This window comes from Haematobia irritans, chromosome 5, assembly GCF_050003625.1.
Source record: "Haematobia irritans isolate KBUSLIRL chromosome 5, ASM5000362v1, whole genome shotgun sequence".
NCBI lineage: Eukaryota > Metazoa > Arthropoda > Insecta > Diptera > Muscidae > Haematobia > Haematobia irritans.
This window is the reverse complement of record NC_134401.1, coordinates 171335581-171356994: the sequence shown is the minus strand read 5'-3', so window position 1 is coordinate 171356994 and position 21414 is coordinate 171335581. Positions and strand designations below refer to the sequence as shown.

Sequence of the window (21414 nt, the reverse complement as noted above, 5' to 3'; positions counted from 1 at the left end):
TAAGATCACGTTTTCGCACGAAAAACTGTTATACTCCATATAAAAAACGTTAGCGCGGAATAAATGCGAAATCTTTGTTTTGAGCATTTTCAAACACATACTTATACAACCCTGGATTTTTCGCACGAAAAAATAGGCAGGTATATTATTTCGCATAAATAAGATAACATCCCTGGGCTCGAGACCCTATTTACGGAGATAAATGAAGATATTCGTTTTTCGCAAAAAAGAACTTAGTACTAGGCATTAAAGAAGAAATTTTTCGTTCGCAAGCATGGGTATTAAGTTCCGAGTTTAGCTGCTAAAACCTAATATAAAGTAGTAAAAGCCAAATAAAATTATAACTTTTGTGAAAAGCCACAAATTGGGATTATTTTTTCGGGATTCCGAAAAATCCCGGTAGTCAAACTAAACAACACCGCATGTCACCCCTAGAAAAACCATCTAATGGTCGTTTGGCGACATGAATGTGTTTAGCAGCGCTGTCACAGGCTGTCATTAATTTGTGTCATTTACAGATTCCGACAATTTAAATTTTTTTGGAAACACATTCCAGCGAAATTATGATTGCTTCTGGATATGAGATATTGGTGAAACAAACTGCAAATAAAAGAAGAACACTAGAAGGATTATGTCACATATTTCCCAAATCAGCTCCCAAACCAAGTACATTAACAGAAATATCTGGTACTCCGGGAAGTGGAAGAAGTGAACTTTTGGTTCGCCTTATAGCTAGGACTATTTTGCCAGATGCATATAAAGGAAAGTCCAGTCAAGTAATTTTTTTGGATTTAAATCATAAGATCGATGAAATAGAGAAATATATAAGAGAAATTATAGATGCTTGTGGATCAATTGAGCATATCGAAGCTACGACTGTTACAACAAATTGTTTGAATTCGATCATCCGTATGGCATGTTACTCTTCCGAGCAATTGGATATAGCTTTTGATGAACAACTGGAAGATTTGTTGTGGGATAATGAGAATATTTCTTTGTTGGCGATTGATGGGTTAGATTCATTCTATTGGGAAGATTGTTATGGTCGTTTGCAGCGAATGTCTACTCACTACAAGAGGTTGTGCCAACGTCTAAAATCAATTTGCCAACAACACAATATCTGTTGCATTTATACTGTTGATGCATATTATCTGCAAAGCAAACCTAATGCCAAGGTCAGTACCCATTCATCCTTTAACTCTTCGCTGATAGATTATAGATTCAAACTTACTCAGAAGGAAGATTCCATATATATAAATGGTACACATTTGGTCTTGGACGAAATTTGAGAATCCAATAAAAATACACAAACATTTGAGACCATGTTTCTACGGTGTAAATGACATTTCTATAAGATTTTCAATATTTTTAATATAAGAACAAATTACCCCAAATAGGCTTATAAAAACACTGTCATATACAATTCATTTCCCCTCTTATTTAATACTACTACCGGAAAATTGGGTCCGTTCGATAAAAAAAATGAATTTTAAAATTAAAAAAGTCTTTTTTTATTTAAAAAAATCATTAAAAAATGGTAAAAAAAAACTTATTCATAGTCTCATACTTAGAGAGAAGAAGGAAGACTAAAGTCAGACTAGATATACACAATGCTATTATCATTCTACAATATAAAGAAAACTAATACTCAATGCATGTTTTAGCATTTTCCCTAAAATTTAAGACGAACAACGTTTAACTCTTAGATCTAATGGCTTATCTGATGTTAAATCTAGTGTCAATTCAGCTTCTTGCGATATTGTGGGGGTATGAAAGTGTGAGTGAAAAGTTGAGGGAGATGGATTTTTATCAGTTATCTCATCGTGTAACCAATAATTGTGTGAATCCACAGGCGTTGGCGTGGTCTTGTAACAGTCAAGTGTAGCTCTAATGTGGCACATTTCCTCCATGGCCATACAAAAGGAATCATGACCAGGGACAGTGGTTGGTGCCGCTGCTGTCATGATTAGATGATAGGAGGGATATGCTTGCTCTGCATTTTCTAAAGGCGAAAAACGAGATTCATCTAAGCTATTTTGATTTGGATTGTATTGCAGCTGATGATAATTTGTTGGCGGCGGAGTTGAGTCATTAGTATTCCTTATTTGTACTGAATGTCTAAATGTCTTGACATGTTTTCTTAGAGATGATGGGTCAGTGTAGCGTTTATTACATCCCGGTACTTTGCATATGTAGGGTTTTCCATTGAAATGCGTTCTTGTATGTTTGAATCTGTCCGAACTGTTTGAGTATGCCTTATTGCAGCCCTCAAAGGAACATATATATGGTTTTTCTCCCGAATGTGATCGAGCATGTATTTTGAGATTTTCAGCACGAGAAAATCGTTTACTGCATAAATGGCACTGATGGGGTTTTTCTTTAGTGTGTGTTCTTACGTGAACCAGCATTTTATAACGGGCATTGAAGCCCTTCTGTGTACGATGACAACCAGACCAACGACAATAGTAAAGTCCATCCGTTACGGAAGCCACAGCATGGATTTGTGTTACATGAATGGCAAGAAACTCTAAGCTCTCAAAATACCTGTAAAGAAAATTAAAAAAAAAAAACAATGTTTAATAGTTCTGATATTGTATAGGATTGAAAATTACTTATTTTTATTTATTCATATGTTATACTAAGCCTACAAGGTCAATAATTAAAGTACAACTTGTCTTAAAGCCTGAAAGCCCCCATTTTGCAGTTCGAAAGACATAGTATGCCCGTGTATCACCGAATTTCGAATTAAAATTCTGGAATTCATATGATTTTCTCCCTTGCCAGTAGTGGGCGCTACTCTATTCTATAATCTAGTTCAATATTATGGGATCTTTTTTTTGTAGTCAAGCTAAAACGGTATGTCACACAGACATTTGTAGATAAATTTTTCTATGGATGCAAAATAGTTTATTGGTAGCTACCTTATAAAAGGTTTTGGACCTTAATGGTGTTTTATTTACCGATTCTATGTTTTTGCTTGAGGGCTTTTGATAGCCAATTTCGGATGGTCTCTATATGTACGAAACCACATAAAGAAAGATTGATCCGAATTCTAGGAAAATATAATTTACCATTGAAAATCTACCCTAACATAAGTTCGAAAATGATATATTTTATTGGTAATTATAGCAATTTGATCAGCAAACGGATGGACGGTTTTGCTATATCTATATTTGGATTCAAATATGAACAAATAACCAAAAATTTATTGTACTATGACCCATATTTTCAAATAGCTTACCTTCCACAATCGATCCAATCACATACAAAGTCACTATTGGAACTGGGAGAAGAGTTAGCACTGGTTGGTGTATCAGGGTTTGTAGGCTGATGTTGATGATTATCTGCGGTATGGTGGTGTGTTGTAGCTGTTGTATAGGGCAAATCGGCTGGTAAATGGTGGGGACTTTGGTCATAACCAATTCTCATAATGACTGATTGAGTACGTTTGGGTGTCGTCGTTAAATGATAATGATGACTGCTGTGATGATCAACCACAGGTTGTGGCTGCTGTTGTTGTTCCGCAGAACTGAAACTTCTGGGAGGTGTTATAGGTGGTGTTGGAAACCGTAATTGCTGCTGCTGTTGTTGTTGTTGCATCTGTACAACATCTTCATTCATGCTAAGCGGATGATATGTATATTCTGGCCATGAATTATTATTTCCACATCCCACATTCAGGGTATATGGCGGTGTATGATATGGCGTATAAAAAGGATTTGATGTACTGCTATGTGCAAATGGATTGTGGCTAAAAATTAACGTTTGTCCTTCCATTATTAAGGATGTTTTTAATTTTGTAATTTGTTTTTTCTATAACATTAGCTAAATATGTTTTATTTGTTATTATTATTGTTTGTTTGTATTTTTAAGTAATATTCTCAGAATGTATTTTCTCTAGCAAAGTTTTGTGAACGACTGATGTGATAGTGACTCGATTCGTATGTAATATTCTATGCGAATTGTACTGATAACATATTCTTATCAATTCGAGGCCTTCTCATTCAGACCATGGCAGCAGACAGTCAAGAGGTCTCTACGTTTGGGGGTTTAGTTCTTGTAGTTCATACCAAGCGTATGTGATTGCGTAGAGTTGTTAAATTCTAACCGTTTGACTTAAATATGTTCGCGCACATATTCGTCTACATACAGATTTGAAGTGTAGATGAGGTGCTCATAATCTATAACACGATTTTCTTATTAACCCATTTGGGTAGGACATTAGATGGATTAGGGAAGGTACAATAAAAAAAATATTACTCAGCACATAGTTTTTATTCATAGCTTAAATGTTAATGGTTAACCCAACATAAATTGAGTAACGACTATATCGCGTCAAACACTTAAATACTCGACTTCTGCAAATTTTTGAAAACCGACTTTCAAGACGGCGACTAATCAATCAACTTTTAAAAGTTTTGAAACTCAAGTTACCCTATTTTTTAGTACGGAGACCACCGTTATGGCGATATTGCTGAAATATTGGCAGAACCCGTATTAAATACAATATAGTAAATTCCCTTGGGGTATTTTGCGTTAGGCGGTACAGCTGAGCTTTATCGGATCTCCTCCTAAAAAAATCCGCAATTCAAACAATTTTTGAAAAAAATAAAAATAACGCCTATTGTGTCGCATATATACTTAAAAAATATTGTTTTTAATAATAACAAAAAAAATTGCTAGAATAGCAGTTTTTGCTTGCTGAAAAATAGTAAAGCAGTCAATGTAGTTGTTTCAATCAACATCCTTTAGTTGAAACAGCAAAGATTTTTCTTTGCTGAAATTTGCTAAAAAAAATTGACAAACATCGCTGCTGAAATAGCAAAGCTATATCAACTAGTGCAGTTGGTATAGCTGAACTTTTTTCTCCATTCGTTTTGTTTTGGTATTGTTGGTTTTGTTCTTTAAGCATTGTTGTTGTTTTTTATTTCAGCTTAAAACCATACATTGGGCAAAGCCCTATAGACTGCAAGATGGTTGGATGGACGCACGTTTCGGAATTACCACATTCCTCATCAGCATCCTCTACTTGCAGCAAAACTATCAACCAATTATCAGAATAAATTCAGGCAGTTCATTAAACCGAATAATGAACCACACTTGAACCTTCCTTTTTCTGCTATAACGGGGGCAACTTATTTACAAATGTTGTTTTTGATTGTTGAAGTTTTGAATGGTGCAATGTTTACTATACAACTGTTTCTCTTATCAGATAGAGCGGTGTGAATTTATTTTTTATTAGGATCAGCAGGAAATTTCAACACACTACTGACTTCTCAGTAGTGTGCTGTTTATTAAAAACGCTGCTAAAACGGCCTGCTGGAAAAGACCAGTCAGTGTTAGCTATTAACAGCAATCTTTTCTATAAATGTACTGTTTTTAACTGTATGTTAGCGTCAATGTTAACGGTAACAATAATAAAAAAATAATTTATGTTAAATTTTCGAATTCTTTAATCCAATGCAATCTTTCTCTTATTTTAGAAGAATTTAAATATTCAACTTACCATCAAAATTTAGAAAAGATTGGATGATTTTGGTATATTTACGCCGAGGTATACATTTTCGCATTTATTATGAATGCTTACCTCGATTATATTCATACCAATATCACAATGTTCACTTCAAAAAATCCATTGTTAAAGGCTTTGTAAAATTCCCTATAGTCATCATGCCTCCTCAATCATATAGTAAACCTTAAATCTCCAAATTTACATATTATATATTTGTATCTTACGCGTCCTCAACAACCCTCAATATGTTAAATGAATCACAAATAAAACGCAAGGAGATACTTGCCTTCTTGCGCACCTTACTACGTGCCATATCTAGCGATTCCATTTTATTTGCTTGCTATTTTTACGCCATGAACCGTAACATTTTATTTGTATTTGTACATGTGTATTCCAAAAAACTTCGGTGGTCTCTTATCTCTACTTATCTTTCTTGGCCCCACAGAAATCACGGGAAATTCACGAACACAGCTCCAAACTTTCTGTTGAACAATAAACCTTTTGGGGGGCATCTGATAATAGAGCCTACTACCATGTGTATTTATTATTACTTTATATGTCTGCTGTACTTCGCACCCAAACAGTTTATAAAAAAAAAAAACAATAGCAAAGAAGCAGAAATATAACCAGGAAAATATTGAGTTATTTTAAAAAAATCAACCCTTTTGTTGCTAATTGTCTGGCGCAAATGTCCGATAATTCGTTTAGAGGTCTACAATAGTAATGTTGGGAATATAATGGAAAAAGTAGTGACGGATATCGATAATCATATTCTTTGGTGGGCCTTCAGTGTCTTGAATACATATATTCTTGAAAATTTTCGTATACACCGTGTAATAATGACCAGTATTGCACTATGGGGTACTTTGTATTTAATATAATTAATTTTCAACTTTGTCGTCACGACTGCAAATTAAAAAATTTGGAATCCTACATAGAAAAATCTCTGCTAATAACACAAATACCGACTGCTATTAAACAAATCAATTCAATTTTGAATTTTTTTTTATAAAATTTACATTCCCGCAATTTTGTAATAGCGAATGCTAGATTTAGAAGGTTAGGTAGAACGATTCCATGTTTGGGTCAATAACAAGGGCCGCCTTTTTATAGCCGAGTCCGAATAGCTTTTCACATTGCACTTAGAAATGTGAAACACGAAAATGTCACCAGCATCACTGAGAGGGGATTATCCCCATCGCTGAATAACTTGTTGGTGTTCGGTACATGGTTGCCACTGAAGGTAATAAGAATCTACCAAATTTGGAGAAAATGTTGCTAAAAAACTAACACACAAAAAAATCTTATTTTGCAATATTTTATTTCCACTGACAAATTTGTCAAATTTTTATTTATTTATTTTATTTCTGTAGTAACTATTGTTAAAATTTTATTTCTATAGAAAATTTTAAGAAAATTTTATTTCTATAGAAAACTTTGTCAATATTTTATTTCTATAGAAAATTTTGAGAAAATTTTATTTCTATAGAAAACTTTGTCAATATTTTATTTCTATAGAAAATTTTGTCAAAATTTTATATCTATAGAAAATTTTGTCAAAATTTTATTTCTATGGAAAATTTTGTCAAAATTTTATTTCTATGGAAAATTTTAACAAAATGTTATTTCTATAGAAAATTTTGTCAAAATTTTATTTCGATAGAAAATTTTGTCAAAATTTTATTTCTAAGAAAATTTTGTCAAAATTTTATTGCTATAGAAAATTTTGTCAAAATTTTATTGCTATAGAAAATTTTATCAAAATTTTATTGCTATAGAAAATTTTGTCAAAATTTTATTGCTATAGAATTCTACCAACTGTGGCAATCGTGGTTCGGCAGCGACTTGGATTGAACCCAAGAGTCTTTGTATGCAAGGCGGGCAATTTAAAAACTGCTGAAACAACTATCTTTTTAAAAGACACATACCCCACAGTGCATTGTAGTACGCCGTATATTTTCATACGAACCAAAAGTCAAATATTAAGGAGTGTCTCGACTTGGTAAAATTAATTTCGAACTAATCTAAAATGAACAATATTTGAGGTATGTGTTCTGTATATTTTTACCAAAAGCAATTTTTATTTCACCATGACTGTACAAATGTCTGTGTTTTTTGTCCAAAAACAAAATTTCACGCTTTTAACTATTAACCCCTTATGAACCAAAGGTACTAAAACGTAGAATAGTAATTCTTAAAAAATCTCTTACAAATAAATTCCAAACACATAATACCGGTTGTTTCAAATCCACAACTATTTCTTCGAATTAGAACAATTACCTAGTGATAAGGAAAGGTTAGTAAAATCTATTTCCATCCAATTTGGACTATCAACAATATTCGGAAATTGTTAGTAAAAAAAGAGCAACAATAGCACTGCACTGAATAATCTATGCCAAAGTTCTCGTAGTATTATACGTTGATCCAGTTAAAACCAGATTAAAATTGTACATTAAATTCTAAAAAAAAGATAATTGGATTGAGTAAAATCAAAATCTTGTAGGTTTTTTTGTAGCTGATAATGTGATTGAAAACCCCCACAATGAGTGTGTCGGCGGCTGGCATTCCTTTGTATGCTTCATAGTAAGCGATGCGTGATTGATTGGTTCTGTACGGGTTGTACAATGAGTTCCTATAAGAACAGATCATCCGAAGATGAAATGATGAAGAGAAGCTGCTAGTAAGTGAAAACTGTGCGTTCGATTGAATATATCCGTCCGTCCAGGCTGTCGGACTGATAAACCGCATCATTTGAAACTGATATAGTGAAATAAAAAGTCTATCCTGGAGGCCAGACATATAAACTCAATTCGTGCGACGATCTGATTTTTCTGTGGGTGTTATCTGCATCATTTATTCGCATAATAATGACCAGACTTTGTACTTATTTCGATTTATTGGTATATGTTGCTGTTTAGATTTTTACACTGTTTTCAGCTATTTTTTATATTGGCATATTTTAGCTTTTAAGAATTTGGACGACAAGAAGTGAAATCGGGAAAACGAATTTTAGCTAAATGGAATAAAAGTAATTTAATCCAATTAGGCCTTAAGAAGGCGAACAAAAAATATAGGTCATACTTCAAATTTACCCATGGCCCTATGTAGTTATGTCAATATTAAAATAATTTATTATTTTGTGAAAAAACAGGCATAATCATCTTTTTAAGGATGTAGTAGATAACTACGTAATCGTTGTTACATCTGCAAAATTAAGTGTCTCGCCAATATATTTTTGGTAACACAGTGTGCCATGAAGAGAACCTTCTTCCAGAAGTCAGACGTCCAAAGGTCACAATGCGTCGTATGTTAGTAAACAAATAGTAGTCACAATTCCCGCACTATAAATACCATCATAGAGCTCCTGGCTTCTTTTACTTTCTTGATTATTGAGTTTTGTTTTTGTGCAGACAAACACGAGTTGATCGCGTTACTTGATTATTTGGCAAAAAAATAATCAATAAATTATTTTCTTTGACTTTATCTCGTCTAGACGCCTAAACATTGTATTAGATTGCATAGCTGTATACCAAAATAAAATACAAAAATTTCAGCAGAAAAATCTGCTAAGATAACAAAAAAGGCAAGCAACCAATGTGTGTTAAAACATCAAACTTGATTGTCTTTCTGAACCTCAATTGGCTCAGCATAACAAATCATCTCTCGATTTTAAGTCTTGAGCTCATAAAAATGACTTTTTATGATAAAACCTCCATATTGATTAAACTCTCGTTTGTCTTGTCATGATTTGAAAATCTCTTCGATTTTCCTAAAAATTGGAATCCAGAAAAATATTTTGTCTAAAATTAAAATCAAATTTAAAATTTAATTAATTAATTTTCCTCTAGTTAATTTTCTCCAATTCAATTCAAATTTAAATTGGAGCCACAATGGTGAAATTTATTTCGGTGTACGTTTTGTATCGGATTCTTTTGAAGTAGAATCTAATGCCTAATGGAAGCTCAAAAAATCAAAATCTCAAGATTTGACTATATAATAACTATATCTGATAATGTTCAAAAATACTTTAGGATGAATACCGACATCATGTTTCAAATTTCAGGCGAATCTGATAAAATTTTAACTTCAAGACGCTCAACAAATCAAATTTATGAATCAGGCTATATGGGTACTATATCCACAGTTGGTAGAATTCTACCAAAAATGGTAGATTTTTTACTGTTTGGTAGATTGGTAGAATTCGTGATGGTTTGGTAGATTTTGAAAATATTCCTCTCTAAAATTTTTCGAAAGAATTAAAATTTAGACAAAATTTTCTATAGAATTAAATAAAATAAATAAAATTTTGACAAAATTTTCTATAGAAATAAAATTTTGACAAAATTTTCTATAGAAATAAAATTTTGACAAAATTTTCTATAGAAATAAAACTTTGAGGTGGTAAGTAAGTTCGTTTTCCACGTTGATAATTATATTTTTTGAGACATATTTTTCTTTAACTCATTTTAAAGAAATTTTAGCTTTGACTTATTATCTTCCACGATATAATGGGTTTTCATAAAATGTAAATATTTTAATTTTGTTTGATTTTCGTTGTGAAACATGAGCAGTATCCATCTATAACGTGGGTACTATGTTCGGTTTCCACGTCGAAAATTAAGTTATTTTCATTTCATAAGATAAAATGTTTCGTAATCAATGCTTTAAAACTTTTCTATGATTTCACAAGATTTCATAAACATATAACCTTTTTTATATATATTTTTGAACTTTAAATTTAGTTTTTTTTTAATCGAACATAATACCTATCTATAGATTAAAAACTTTAATTCGATCCATAATTTACTTCACAATTTGAAATCGAAAAAATTGATGGGATTTTATCATAATTTGCCGGATGACCCAATAATTAAATTCACTTCTGTCGGGAATCCTCTCTTACTACATTAAGTTGTTTTTGCTTTTAGAAAGTTTCCACTGGATACGTCTCACTGCCTTCTCCCATATTTGATCCCAATGCCACAACTTTTTTTAATGTCATACTCTCATATATTGCCAGGGTCACTAATGGTTATTTATTCAAATTCTGTATACAGTTCTTTTCATATACCTTGCCAATTATTCACATTTAATTTCTGAAAGTTTAATTGCCAATTATTGCCGGATGTGAAAACATCCATATTATTATATGTTCTTCATAATTTTAATGATTTGTACAAATGTATCTTAACACTTTAAATTCCATAAAGAAACGTAACACGTTAATTTAGATATCAAAAAATTACCCTATCCAGGTATTTGGCGATCTGTTACTATGACACGATTCATTTGACTAAATCGTCATCATCACTAATCTCAATCATAAAAGTGCATAACCGTTGGCTCGCTGGAATGAAAGGTCCGTGGGGTGCCCTTTTCATCGTCATCACCATCAATTCATATACATAATACAAAAATAAATGCGTTTTGTGCACACGCAAAGGAGACATAGGCAATCATAAATACAAATGCCATGCATTCATGTGAGTCGTACTATCTCAATAGTGACCCTCCACGGCGGTCTTTGTATTACTGCACACACAACATGAAGTAACAACAACAACAACAAAAATAATGATGAGTGACTCCCAAAGATAGAATGTAAGGTTGTGAAGGTGAAATGTCCCCCGCTAGATAATGAGGATGATCAGTTATACAACAAACATTAACAAGATCAATTTCATGTTGTTCTTCTTTTAGATGTTGATGGACTTTTGAAACACGAAGTCTATTTAAAGTACAGAAAATTAGTTTTTAAGTGTTTTGTAGGCACAAACATAGCTATGGCATTATGATGCTTCCCTTACTTACTATTAGTGAAGGCTATAACGGAATTGGAGGGGCACTTGATAGTACACTTCATAAATTCTACCCCCAGGTATTGGGTAGGAAATGTGGGCCCCAAAATGGATATTGGGATAAAATCGAATATTTCGAACATTTGGCTAGCAGGAGTGTTTAAACGGAAAATATAACCAAAAGGGAGCATCCAGAAGATATTTTTGTAAGTTGTTAGTTGAAAAATTAATTTTATAAAAAAACTTTTTTTTGGGAAATTAAGAAAAAGTCGTAAAACGTATTAGTTAAGGTTTTTTTAACTGGTTTGTACCGTAACAGAACATCACCCACATTCTTCTAAGAAAGCTCCCAGCCAGTTTTAGTCCGATCAGAATACCCTAACAAAGACTTTAAATATCAGTATTTAACTAATGGAGTTCAATCATATCCTATTCGAGTGTTCCGCAGGCGAATGCCATTTCACTGGGTTTCAAACAAATAATTCTTTATTTTTATTCATGTATGCACACAAGTGCTTCTCAAGAATCGGTCCCGTCATACGATCCACATTCACATTGAAGCTGACAAAAAATTGACGATTATAGCGACGTGTTAATTGTTCTGCCATTCGTTGGGATTCTGTTATATGCGGTCCCAATATTGTAGTACCAATGATTTTACCATCATTGGGCATTTTCATAGCCACTGCCATTTCATCTAAACATTCTGGTTCACTGGCACTCAAAAAAATCATTGTGGAACCAACCATTTTTAAAGTCCGTAGAGAATATTTTTGATCTCCTACAAGCAGTTGTCCGTGGCTGGAGGTAAAACTGTTTGATTTCTCCTCTTCACCCCCATGCTGTGGTGTATTGCCATTCTTTTCTGCCATTGGATCGGTCTGTGATTTGTTTGTTGTTTTTAGCGGCACCAATTTAGAACACTGCAAGTCATCACTGTGAGATAAATAAATAAGTACATAGGAGTTTAATTATATAGATTCTGCATATTACCTATTTATGTGTATGTTCTCTGCTCTAGTAAATTAATTGGATATATATTCACGTTTAAGAATTTGTACTTTCTATATGAAAAATCGCTTATATATATGTATTTGCTTTATGAAACAAGTTCTCATATGTTGTTTTTTGTTTTGGGCAATTTATGTTCTGATTACAGGGTGTCTCGTTTCTTTTTTACTAGGCCTGTTCGCGAAGATCAATCAAAAAGCAAACATTTTACACGAAGTTTTTGCCATGTAACAAAATCTATAAAGTCCGCTATGACTCTCTATGGATATTTTTTCTTTCTTCATTTTTTTTTGATTGTAATATTTATAAAGCCTTCAACGCCAATAAACATTTTCGCTATAATGCTTAGTACTAAGTTCGTTTCTGCGAAAAACGAATATCTTCATATATATCCGTAAATAGGGTCTCAATCCCAGGAATGTTAACTTATTTATGCGAAATAATATGCCTGCCTATTTTTTCGTGCGAAAAGTCCAGGGTTGTATAAATATGTGTCTGAAAATGCTCAAAAGTTTTAGAATTTTTCGTGTTAGTGCCTTAGCAATTTTTGATGTATGTAATTAATATTTTAAATCTCATTATTGCTCTACTTTATATATCTATCAACATATGGCCCATGGGGGCTCAGTTTGATTAAATAAATAAAATATAAAATATACCATGGAAACAAAGATTACGCATTTATTCCACGCTAACTTTTTTTATATGGAGTATAACAGATTACGCATTTATTCCACGCTAACTTTTCTTATATGGAGTATAACAGTTTTTCGTGCGAAAACGTAATCTTAGTACTAGGCTTAATATGGCAAATGTATGGCTATTTTGTATATTTTTGCACTTCATGGTATGGTGTCCAACAATTTGTATAACTTAAAATGTCACGCCAAGTATTTTCAATATCCAAAAATATTTGTTTATAGCTACAAAGGCCTAGTCCAAAAATTGTTTCTTGTATTTGTATATGGGAGATATGTTTTTTTACGTTAGACCCACCCTAGTTTATCTTTTTTGATTATCTCAGCCAAACTAAAACATGTTTTAGTGTAATCGAATTTACAATACCAGACAATTGTGGCTATTTTAAAATCTCCCTTTACAGCAGTCTTTCTTCTGCGCCTACCAACAAATTTCTTGGGGTGTAGATGTTGTGTTATTGCTGAAAAAATAGATTAACAGTCTGTTTCTGTATGTCGAATAAGCTCTATCGATCGACTGAAATGCATAGAAACAGCTGATTTTTGGTTATAAATTTAGCTGTTTGTTTCCATTTCAGTTGATCGATAGAGCTCGTTCGACATACAGAAACAGGGTATAAGGGATTGGCTGTTACATGAAAAGATGATGTACAGTGTGGTTCAGTTTGAAAAGAAAATATCTCGTGTGCTTGAATCATACACTCATAGAAACAAGTGAAAACTGACCGATATTTTTCTCCAGATAAAACACCGCTGTTATGAATAACAACATTTTTTGAGTTTATTCCCGGCCAATCCTATAATGCTGACTATGGAAATACACTAAAACATCATTTTTTTTTTGTCCGAAAAGCTCGAATATAAGAATTATAATATAGATGATATATGTATATGGGTCGCCCGATTTCTTATATAGGGTCGTAGTCTTTTGTACGCCTCAAATATCTCATTTAAATGTACCGCCCGATTGCTATAGATTTCATAATTGTGTTCTTGGTGTTGCCAAAACATCAAGGCAGGATTTCTTCAATTTTCAGGCATCCTACAATAATGTACTGAACAAGACCCTGTCCACCTTATTAACATTCATACCTGAAAATGTTCATATACCGCGTCTTGGGATTGATACATTCCTCCGCCATTTTAATTACTGCATAGAATCGGTCTGCTTTGTCTAGTACGTTCAAATTAAATTCAATACTTAATTTCACAATAAAAAACAAAATAAATCAATTTCAAGCGCCACGCTTTAATGTTTATGTATATCCCCCCAAAAAAGAATAGTGGATACAATTGTTCAACTTTGCGATAAGCTGTTGTTTTCGCTTTATTGTTTTCTTTGTTTTTTTTTTGTTTTAATATTTATGGAATTACAATATGTATTAGTTTTTTTTTCTATTTTGAATTGATTTTCTCTTTTTTGTTTATCATGATCAATTATCAATCGAATCCACATTTTGTTTTTATATAAATTTCGAAGAGTAAATTTATTTTCATAATTAGTATATTTTTTGCTAAATTTTGTCAATTTGTTTGTTTTAAGTTACGGTAATAAAAATAATTGGGAAAAAAATTAAAAAAAAACTGCGGAAGTGGGACAATATTTAAATCTTAGACCGCATGAGAATTGGGTGTGCACGTGTGTGTGTGTGTGAGAGAGAGAGAGGTGTGATAGGTACATTTGGTTTTGGGAGCTAGCAGTGACGAATGCGAGTCAGGAATTTTGATAAATATTGGAAATTGTTGGGTGCTTGCGGTTTGCAATTTTACTAAAATAATTTTATAAGAAAAATGTTACGTAGCGGGAGAACAAATATAGACAAGTTTGGTGTTTAAAATATTTATCCGTTACAAGTTCTAGATGTTCTGCAGCTGTTTTGTTTTTTAGTTAAATTAATAAATGTTTATAACAATAATGTTGTTCATAGGGTTTTTAGTCTTCATCATCCTCAGATTCGGCTTCTTGTAACCATGTCAACCAATTGTTGACCTGGAACAAAGCTGCACCCTTGCCGGGATATTTGTCGGATATTTCTTCTTTCCACATTATAAATGTTTCCTCATCAATAACTTCGGCTTCATACAGATACTTAAACCAGCGGCAGAGCATACCTGAAAGCAAGGAGAAAGAAAATTAATGATGACATTGGTCCAATGGTGGTGGTGTGCATGCGCATGTTACCTTTTGGGAAATTTTCATTAACACAAAATACTTGTAAAGCATAGATGGCTAGCAATTGCAAATCAATACTTTGGCCCAAGAACGACTTAAGGATTTGGCAGTAGTTTTCGAACAGACTTTCTTCTTTTTGAATTGTGGCTTTGTCGGGACAGTTCTTGACATCTGTTCCCTCAGGGAAGCTAGTTTGCGATGTTACATATTTGACTATCACTGTCATGAGAGCACTGATAAAACCTTCCTCTTTGTAATATTTAGCATCCACATTTGCCTTAATCCATTTGTAGAATGTGGTTGGATCAGGGTTAGCATTCAATTGTTTGCTCATTTCCGACTGTACTTTGAGCAATGGATAGAGGAAGGTCAACGATCTATCTTCTAGAATTTCTGCTAAGCGAGCTTTATTGCGATCTACCTCGGGCAAACAGTTCATCAAATCGATTTTGCTAGAGCGGAAAATCTCTTCCAATTGGTCCTTGCCTATGATCTTACAAAGCTGTTGAAGCACCAACAAGAACAATGGATAGTGTTGACCATTGTCGGTATAATTGGCAATATCGTTGAGTTTCAAAAGGCCAGATTCGCCTACAGTGCCTTTGGCCAAGAGTATAGCTACGAATGTGGTTATGCGTGGATTTAGAGCTTCTCTCTCGTTCATCTTTTTGACGACTTGCTTGAAGACCTCCAATATGATGTTGGCCTTCAAATTGATTTGCTTTCTGAGTATCTGCAAGAATTGCAAAACTCGTTCTAAATAGTGTTCGTCAGCCTTCTCCAGCACATCCAATATGCAATTGATCCAAACATCCTTCATGCACTTTTCGGGCACTTTCAATTCCAAGAAAGCGTTAACAACTTCGGCAAGCCTTTGCTCTTCTTCTTCGGCATTCTCACCCTTAGCAAAGAAGAATTTATCTTTGATAAAGCTGGCAGTTTTCTTGAGCACCTCATCTTTGTTGAAAGCTTTTTCCTTCTTTTGCTGTTTATTGTTGTTGGCGGATGATCCTACTCCATTAGCACCAGTTTTCTCTGTTGAGCCTTGCTTTGTTATCAACTGTGATGTTGGCGTATTAAGCCGAGGTTTCTTATCATTGCTGTCTTCGTTTTGATCAATGCCTTCAGAAGCTCTCTGTTGAGTGGATGAGCTGTAATTAGATGAGTTCTTAGCAAAGTCCGGATTCGAAGATGTACTCTTCAAGGTTTTCTCCATGTTATTGCTGCTTGCTCCTTTATAATCTGCTTCTGCCGAAGGCGTGGAAGATGGTCTGGAATTTTGTTGATGTTGTTGTTGGCTCGATGAAAGATGAGTTGTTGGTGTACCCAATAAAGGATATTGGGCATTGGACAATTGCATATCCTTGCCACTACCTCCTAATCTGCCAAATCCTCCAGTCATTGGGCTTGAGTTATTGCTGTTGACCATGGGTGGTGTAGACATCGGTAACATCGAGGGAAGCTTTTGATTTTGGGATGCTGCCTTAAAGAGCAGCGAGTTGGCAGCCGGTCTCATTTGCAAATTCTCCACAGAATCTTGATTGGGAGTGATCAGATTGCGTTTGAAACGTGGCGCTAATTCTTTGTTTAAGGGGTTCCCACCACTATATTGGCCGTTCGGATCACGTTCCCTTTCAACCCTGTCATTCCTGTCTCTGTTATTCTGGCGATCTTCACGATGACCACCACTATTATTAGGGCCATTCTGTTGGTTATGTTTATTATAGCGATTGCCACTGTAGCTGTTTCCGCCTTGTTGATTTCGATCCCGATTATTTGAATTATACTGACGATTATTGCCCACTGGTGTAGTAAATCTGAAGGGAAAGGAAAGAACAGTATTGGAAAAACGAAAAAAATCAACAAATGTTAGTGTGTACTACTCACGGTGATATAATTGGCGATGCTCCAGTCACACTCAGTCCCGAGAACATATCGTTTAGACCACCTGGCTGTAAATTCAAAGACAAACGCCCCATCCAACTGTCATTGTCACGATCGTCCCGATTATTGCGCATATCACGATTGCGGTTAGTGAATGGTGTACGAATTAATGGCTCGTCATCGGTGCGTATTTGCTTGATTGGCACTGGTCCCTCAGCGGTGCCCACTTTTCGAGGTACCCAATTATTTTCACGCAATTCTATTACGTCTTTCAACAAGAAACGTATTCTGGGTGGATAATCAGTAGATTTTGATCGTCTTTCCAATTTGTTTATCACTTGGTTCATCAGCTCTTCGCCCTGTTCTGAATCCAGGTTCTTGCCGCACGTTTTGAGCAACTGTGCCAAGCACTCCATGTCCTCGCACAATTCTTCCTTCGAGGCCATACGTTTGTTTTTCTTTTCCAACAATTCGAAAATACATTGATGGAGGACGTTCTTCGAAAGCATATCCAATTTGTGTAATTCTCCAATGAATTTAACATTGCCCAGCATTCGCTGTTTGGCCAAATGACGACGCTCTTCTTCATCAGCATCATTTTCTGCAGCTGCTTGTGGACGATGAACTTTATTGAATTGGGTTTCTCCTTCGTCGTCTCGCTTTAGACGATTATTAAATTTGTTCCGACAAACGGCAATAAGTAAACGCAAGAATGTACTCAAACTGCTAGGTTCCTTTTCAAAAGATGGCGCTTCTTGTGATAAACGTTTGCACAATTGTGCATACATAGACGAGTATTTGGGCTCATCCAAAGCCTTATCGAAAATCAATAGAATAACACCGTTTAAAATGGCAATAGAATTTAAATCGAGCTTCAGTAGTTCGTCGCTAAGTTCTTGGAATTTTTCTGGAGTCAATTTGTTAAGAATACCACGGACCTGAAAAGATATTCAACATTTTTTTTTTTCAAAATTTCACAAATAATTTGCACCGGACATAAGATGGCTGGTCCGAAGTGGTTGGGAAAGGAGTGCAACGAAGAAAATGAGATAGAGAGTGACTGAGTTCAATCATGCGCATTCTCCGCTAATGCTTGAATGAAAGCCGATGGATGGTATGTTCCATTTTAATTTATATTTTTATGATATTCTAGTTAAAACATAGTTTATTAGGAATTAGTAAAAAAAAAAAAAAAAACAACGCGAAATTAAACGAATTCTCGCAGTGAAAACCGCTAATAATGCCACACTTAGGGCCAAATGGATATATATTGAGTGAATAAAATCCGTAACTGTAAATGTTTAAATTTTTCGCAAAAATTATTTATGGCTAACATATGGAGTTGGAAAGCCTTTCTAGGCCTTTCATTTTATGATTATTAACAATCTGTGTTATTTTCATTTGCTTCTTAACTTCACTTACCCTTCGGAAAACAGCATCATTCTTTTCGGCTTGTGTAAGTCCATGTTGAGGACGCAATGATGGTGGCACCCAACGACCAGCTGATGGTGGTGGAGTTGCTGCCGGTGTGGGCTGTTGACTTGCTGCACCTGATGGTAATGCACTTGCTCCAATAGCAGAATTTGGCGAAATGCCTCGCGAAGATGATGAAGAATTTACGTTAGATGACTGTCCTGATGATGTCTCTTGTCTGCCCAATACATTATCGTTTCCTGCCCGAGCGGGTGGTGAACGATTGTTTGAAGAACGGTCACGTTCGCGATGTTCGTAAGAGTTGGAATTACCACCCGATCCTCTCTCTACACCCGATGAGCGCAAAGCAGAGGGTGGCAAACGACGTTCCAAACTATTTGTATTACTGCCTCCTCCGTTTGTTGTGCTACCAGTCCCACCAATGCCGTTTGTGTAGCGTGGTCCACTACCTACTCCACCGCCCCCAACACCTCTGGGCGAATCGTAATCTCGATAATTGTGGCTGCTATTGCTATTGCTACCGTTGATGCCGTAATCGTCGCGATCTCTATCACCTCTCTCTCGTTGATGTGATGAGCGATAATTGTTGTTTACATTGCCATCATTGGCGGATGATCGTGATCCGTATGATTTGTTGTTGTTGTAGTTGTTATGGTAGTTGTTGTTGTAGCCAGCGTTAGTTGAAGAACCGTACTGACGCTGTTGTCCGTTTCCATTGCCGTTTTCGTAGCGTTGACCCTGGTGAGAGCGGTAGTTGCTGCCAGAGCCTCCCGAATTTAGATTGCGCGTATAGCCGCCATCGGAATTGTGCGGTTGATAGTTACGTCGACCGCCTCCGCTATTGCCTTGATCTGAAAGCGAGTTGTGATATGGGCCGCCGCTATTAGCGTTCAGCGAGCCACCACGAAGATTGCCAGAATTGGAGTTGTTAGCGTTGCTGCCTAAACCTCCAGCTTGAGAGCCTCCCAAAATGTCACTATTTTTGTTATAGTAACGCGACGACGACGAATCGTTCTGGAAAGATCGCCGAGGCCGTGGGCTTACTTCTGAATCGTGTTGACGAATTTTGGCGGAATTCTTATTATAACCAGTTGAAAAGTGTCCCGAAGCACTAGGAGCTCCAGATCTGCCGCCGTTCAAACTATTGCGAGAATTCTCGCCTGAGTTGGGCGAACGCTTGTAACTGCCGCCACCGATCTCCTTGGAGCGATTACCACTGCCGCTTTGGTGGTTGCCTAAGCTACCGTTGCTAGTCGGCGACGAGCCCTTATCGATCTTTAGGAGATTTTTCAGGTTACTGAAAGTAACCGATGCAGTTGTTATCGGCAAGAGGTTTGCACTGGTGTTCAGCAAGGTTTTACCGACAGTAGGTGTCGGCGGGGATTGGCCGCCGCCTCCTCCTCCTCGATTGTTAAAACTGTCGTTAAAGCACTCAGTATCGTCTTGATTAGCCGTTATTGCTAGCTTCAAATTGCCGCCGCCAATGCTTGGATCACCGGTACTGCTGCCTCCCTCAATGGTGCTTGTTTTATAAATTCGACCCTGCAACGCGAAATTACTATCAGTGTTTGGCGCTTGAACAATGTTGGAATCCCAACACTGTCGTTTATCGTCGTAAGACTGAGAGGAGTGACTATTTAGCGTTGAATGAGGAATGGTGAAAAATTTTTAAATAACACAGGACCAACAAAATATTTTTCTTTTTTTCTCAACTGCTGTGCAACTCCCGAAAGTGTTGCGGCAAGTTTACTTCTTTTTTCAATGTCTTTCTCAAGTCCTTTTTTTGTTGGCTTTTCGGTAAGTCCCGAAGCACAATGCTGTTATCGTCTTCGACTTTCTCGTAGTAGTTCTAAACAAAAACACAAATACACTTAGAGAAATATGACAATGAGATTTGTTTTTGTTTCGTTATTTCTTCAATACAATACAAGCAAAATTTCTAGGTACAAATTATTTGATAAGAATTCGCGTTCAAATCTTCGATACTCTCTCCGGCGATAGACTAATACGAACAACAAAATCGGTTTTCCAGTGAAAAATGATCGGATCTATTACGTACGTGATAATTTGGGATTGTTATCTCGGATATTTCGTGGATTTAAAATAAATAGTATGTATTTCAAAATGGATTTAAGAAGATTCTGTAATAATATGCTAAGGAATTTTCGACAATATTATATGTGTATAATTTATAAATAGATGTCTTGAAGTCCTGTAAAGAAAAAAAAAAAATACGGAATAATAGGAATTAGTTACGGTTTTTATAATATGATCATACATTGTATACATAGAATAGTATTATGGAGACTATCAAGATTTGAAATATGTGATGAGTGAGTGGTGACTGGGTTAGTTTTAGAATAATACCAATTATTGAGCAATTATATTTGCGACTGAGGTTTCTCTTGAAAGCCTATGTGATGTCTGAGGTATACTCTCAATGAGTTTAAAATATAATATAGATAATAGTGAATGGGATCTCTAAATTATCGTAGTAGAAGACTACATAAGATTTTCTCAATTTTGCTATACTTATTAAAATATTTGTTGAGTTACACTATGCTTTCCCATAGTACGTGATAGTTATTCCACCATTGGATTAAGTTGTAGATATGTGGACCCATATTTATACCCTTCACCACTACTGTGGTACAGGGTATAAGTTTGTGCATTTGTATGTAACGCCAAGAAGGAGTAATCATAGACCAACCTTTTAGTATACGGATCGGCTTAGAATTAAATTCGATGTCCGTCTGTCTGTCTGTCTGTCTGTTGATGTATTTTTGTGTGCAAAGTACAGCTCACAGTTTTCGTCCGATTGTCCTAAAATTTGGTATAGGGTCCTGTTTCGGCTCAAAGACGATCCCTATTGATTTTGGAAAAAATCGGTTCAGATTTAGATAT

The 21414-nt window shown here is 35.1% G+C and overlaps 4 protein-coding genes across 7 annotated transcripts; 1 reads left to right on the top strand and 3 right to left on the bottom strand.

Moving 5' to 3' along the window:
- The first annotated feature begins 486 nt into the window (after positions 1-486).
- Xrcc2 (X-ray repair cross complementing 2) lies at positions 487-1318 on the top strand. The gene has a single exon (XM_075308714.1). It carries the CDS (start codon positions 564-566, stop codon positions 1287-1289), a length of 726 nt encoding a protein of 241 aa, XP_075164829.1. The 5' UTR covers positions 487-563; the 3' UTR covers positions 1290-1318.
- A 169-nt stretch (positions 1319-1487) lies between these two features.
- sug (sugarbabe) lies at positions 1488-11630 on the bottom strand. Of its 3 annotated transcripts, none has more exons than XM_075308708.1 (3): positions 10584-11630; positions 3242-3751; positions 1488-2544 (listed from the first exon to the last, which is right to left on the bottom strand). In XM_075308708.1, exons 2-3 carry the CDS (start codon positions 3619-3621, stop codon positions 1680-1682), a joined length of 1245 nt encoding a protein of 414 aa, XP_075164823.1. In that variant the 5' UTR covers positions 3622-3751; positions 10584-11630; the 3' UTR covers positions 1488-1679. The 3 variants fall into 3 exon arrangements, with proteins under 3 accessions (XP_075164823.1, XP_075164824.1, XP_075164822.1); XM_075308709.1 differs by lacking the exon at positions 10584-11630 and adding an exon at positions 5507-5747; XM_075308707.1 differs by lacking the exon at positions 10584-11630 and having other exon boundaries at positions 3242-4110.
- Positions 11631-11774: 144 nt separating this feature from the next.
- On the bottom strand, positions 11775-12456 carry LOC142237412 (uncharacterized). Of its 2 annotated transcripts, none has more exons than XM_075308715.1 (2): positions 12304-12456; positions 11775-12233 (listed from the first exon to the last, which is right to left on the bottom strand). In XM_075308715.1, exon 2 carries the CDS (start codon positions 12180-12182, stop codon positions 11781-11783), a length of 402 nt encoding a protein of 133 aa, XP_075164830.1. In that variant the 5' UTR covers positions 12183-12233; positions 12304-12456; the 3' UTR covers positions 11775-11780. The 2 variants fall into 2 exon arrangements, with proteins under 2 accessions (XP_075164830.1, XP_075164831.1); XM_075308716.1 differs by having other exon boundaries at positions 11775-12246; positions 12304-12450.
- Positions 12457-14307: 1851 nt separating this feature from the next.
- On the bottom strand, positions 14308-20178 carry NAT1 (N-acetyltransferase 1; the record flags this gene model as incomplete). The annotated part of the gene is made up of 4 exons (XM_075310589.1): positions 14308-15131; positions 15202-17009; positions 17080-18014; positions 18499-20178. Coding segments are annotated over 4 exons (4602 nt in total), but the record flags the coding sequence as incomplete, so codon positions are not given.
- Between the last annotated feature and the right edge of the window lie 1236 nt (positions 20179-21414).

Excerpts from the sequence above, each read along its gene's own strand:
- Xrcc2 (XM_075308714.1), top strand. The coding sequence starts at position 564 with ATGATTGCTTCTGGATATGAGATATTGGTGAAACAAACTGCAAATAAA.
- sug (XM_075308707.1), bottom strand. The coding sequence starts at position 3,777 with ATGGAAGGACAAACGTTAATTTTTAGCCACAATCCATTTGCACATAGC. Across the intron at positions 2,545-3,241 it reads GATTGGATCGATTGTGGAAG|GTATTTTGAGAGCTTAGAGT; the intron begins GTAAGCTATTTG and ends TTTTCTTTACAG.
- LOC142237412 (XM_075308715.1), bottom strand. The coding sequence starts at position 12,182 with ATGGCAGAAAAGAATGGCAATACACCACAGCATGGGGGTGAAGAGGAG.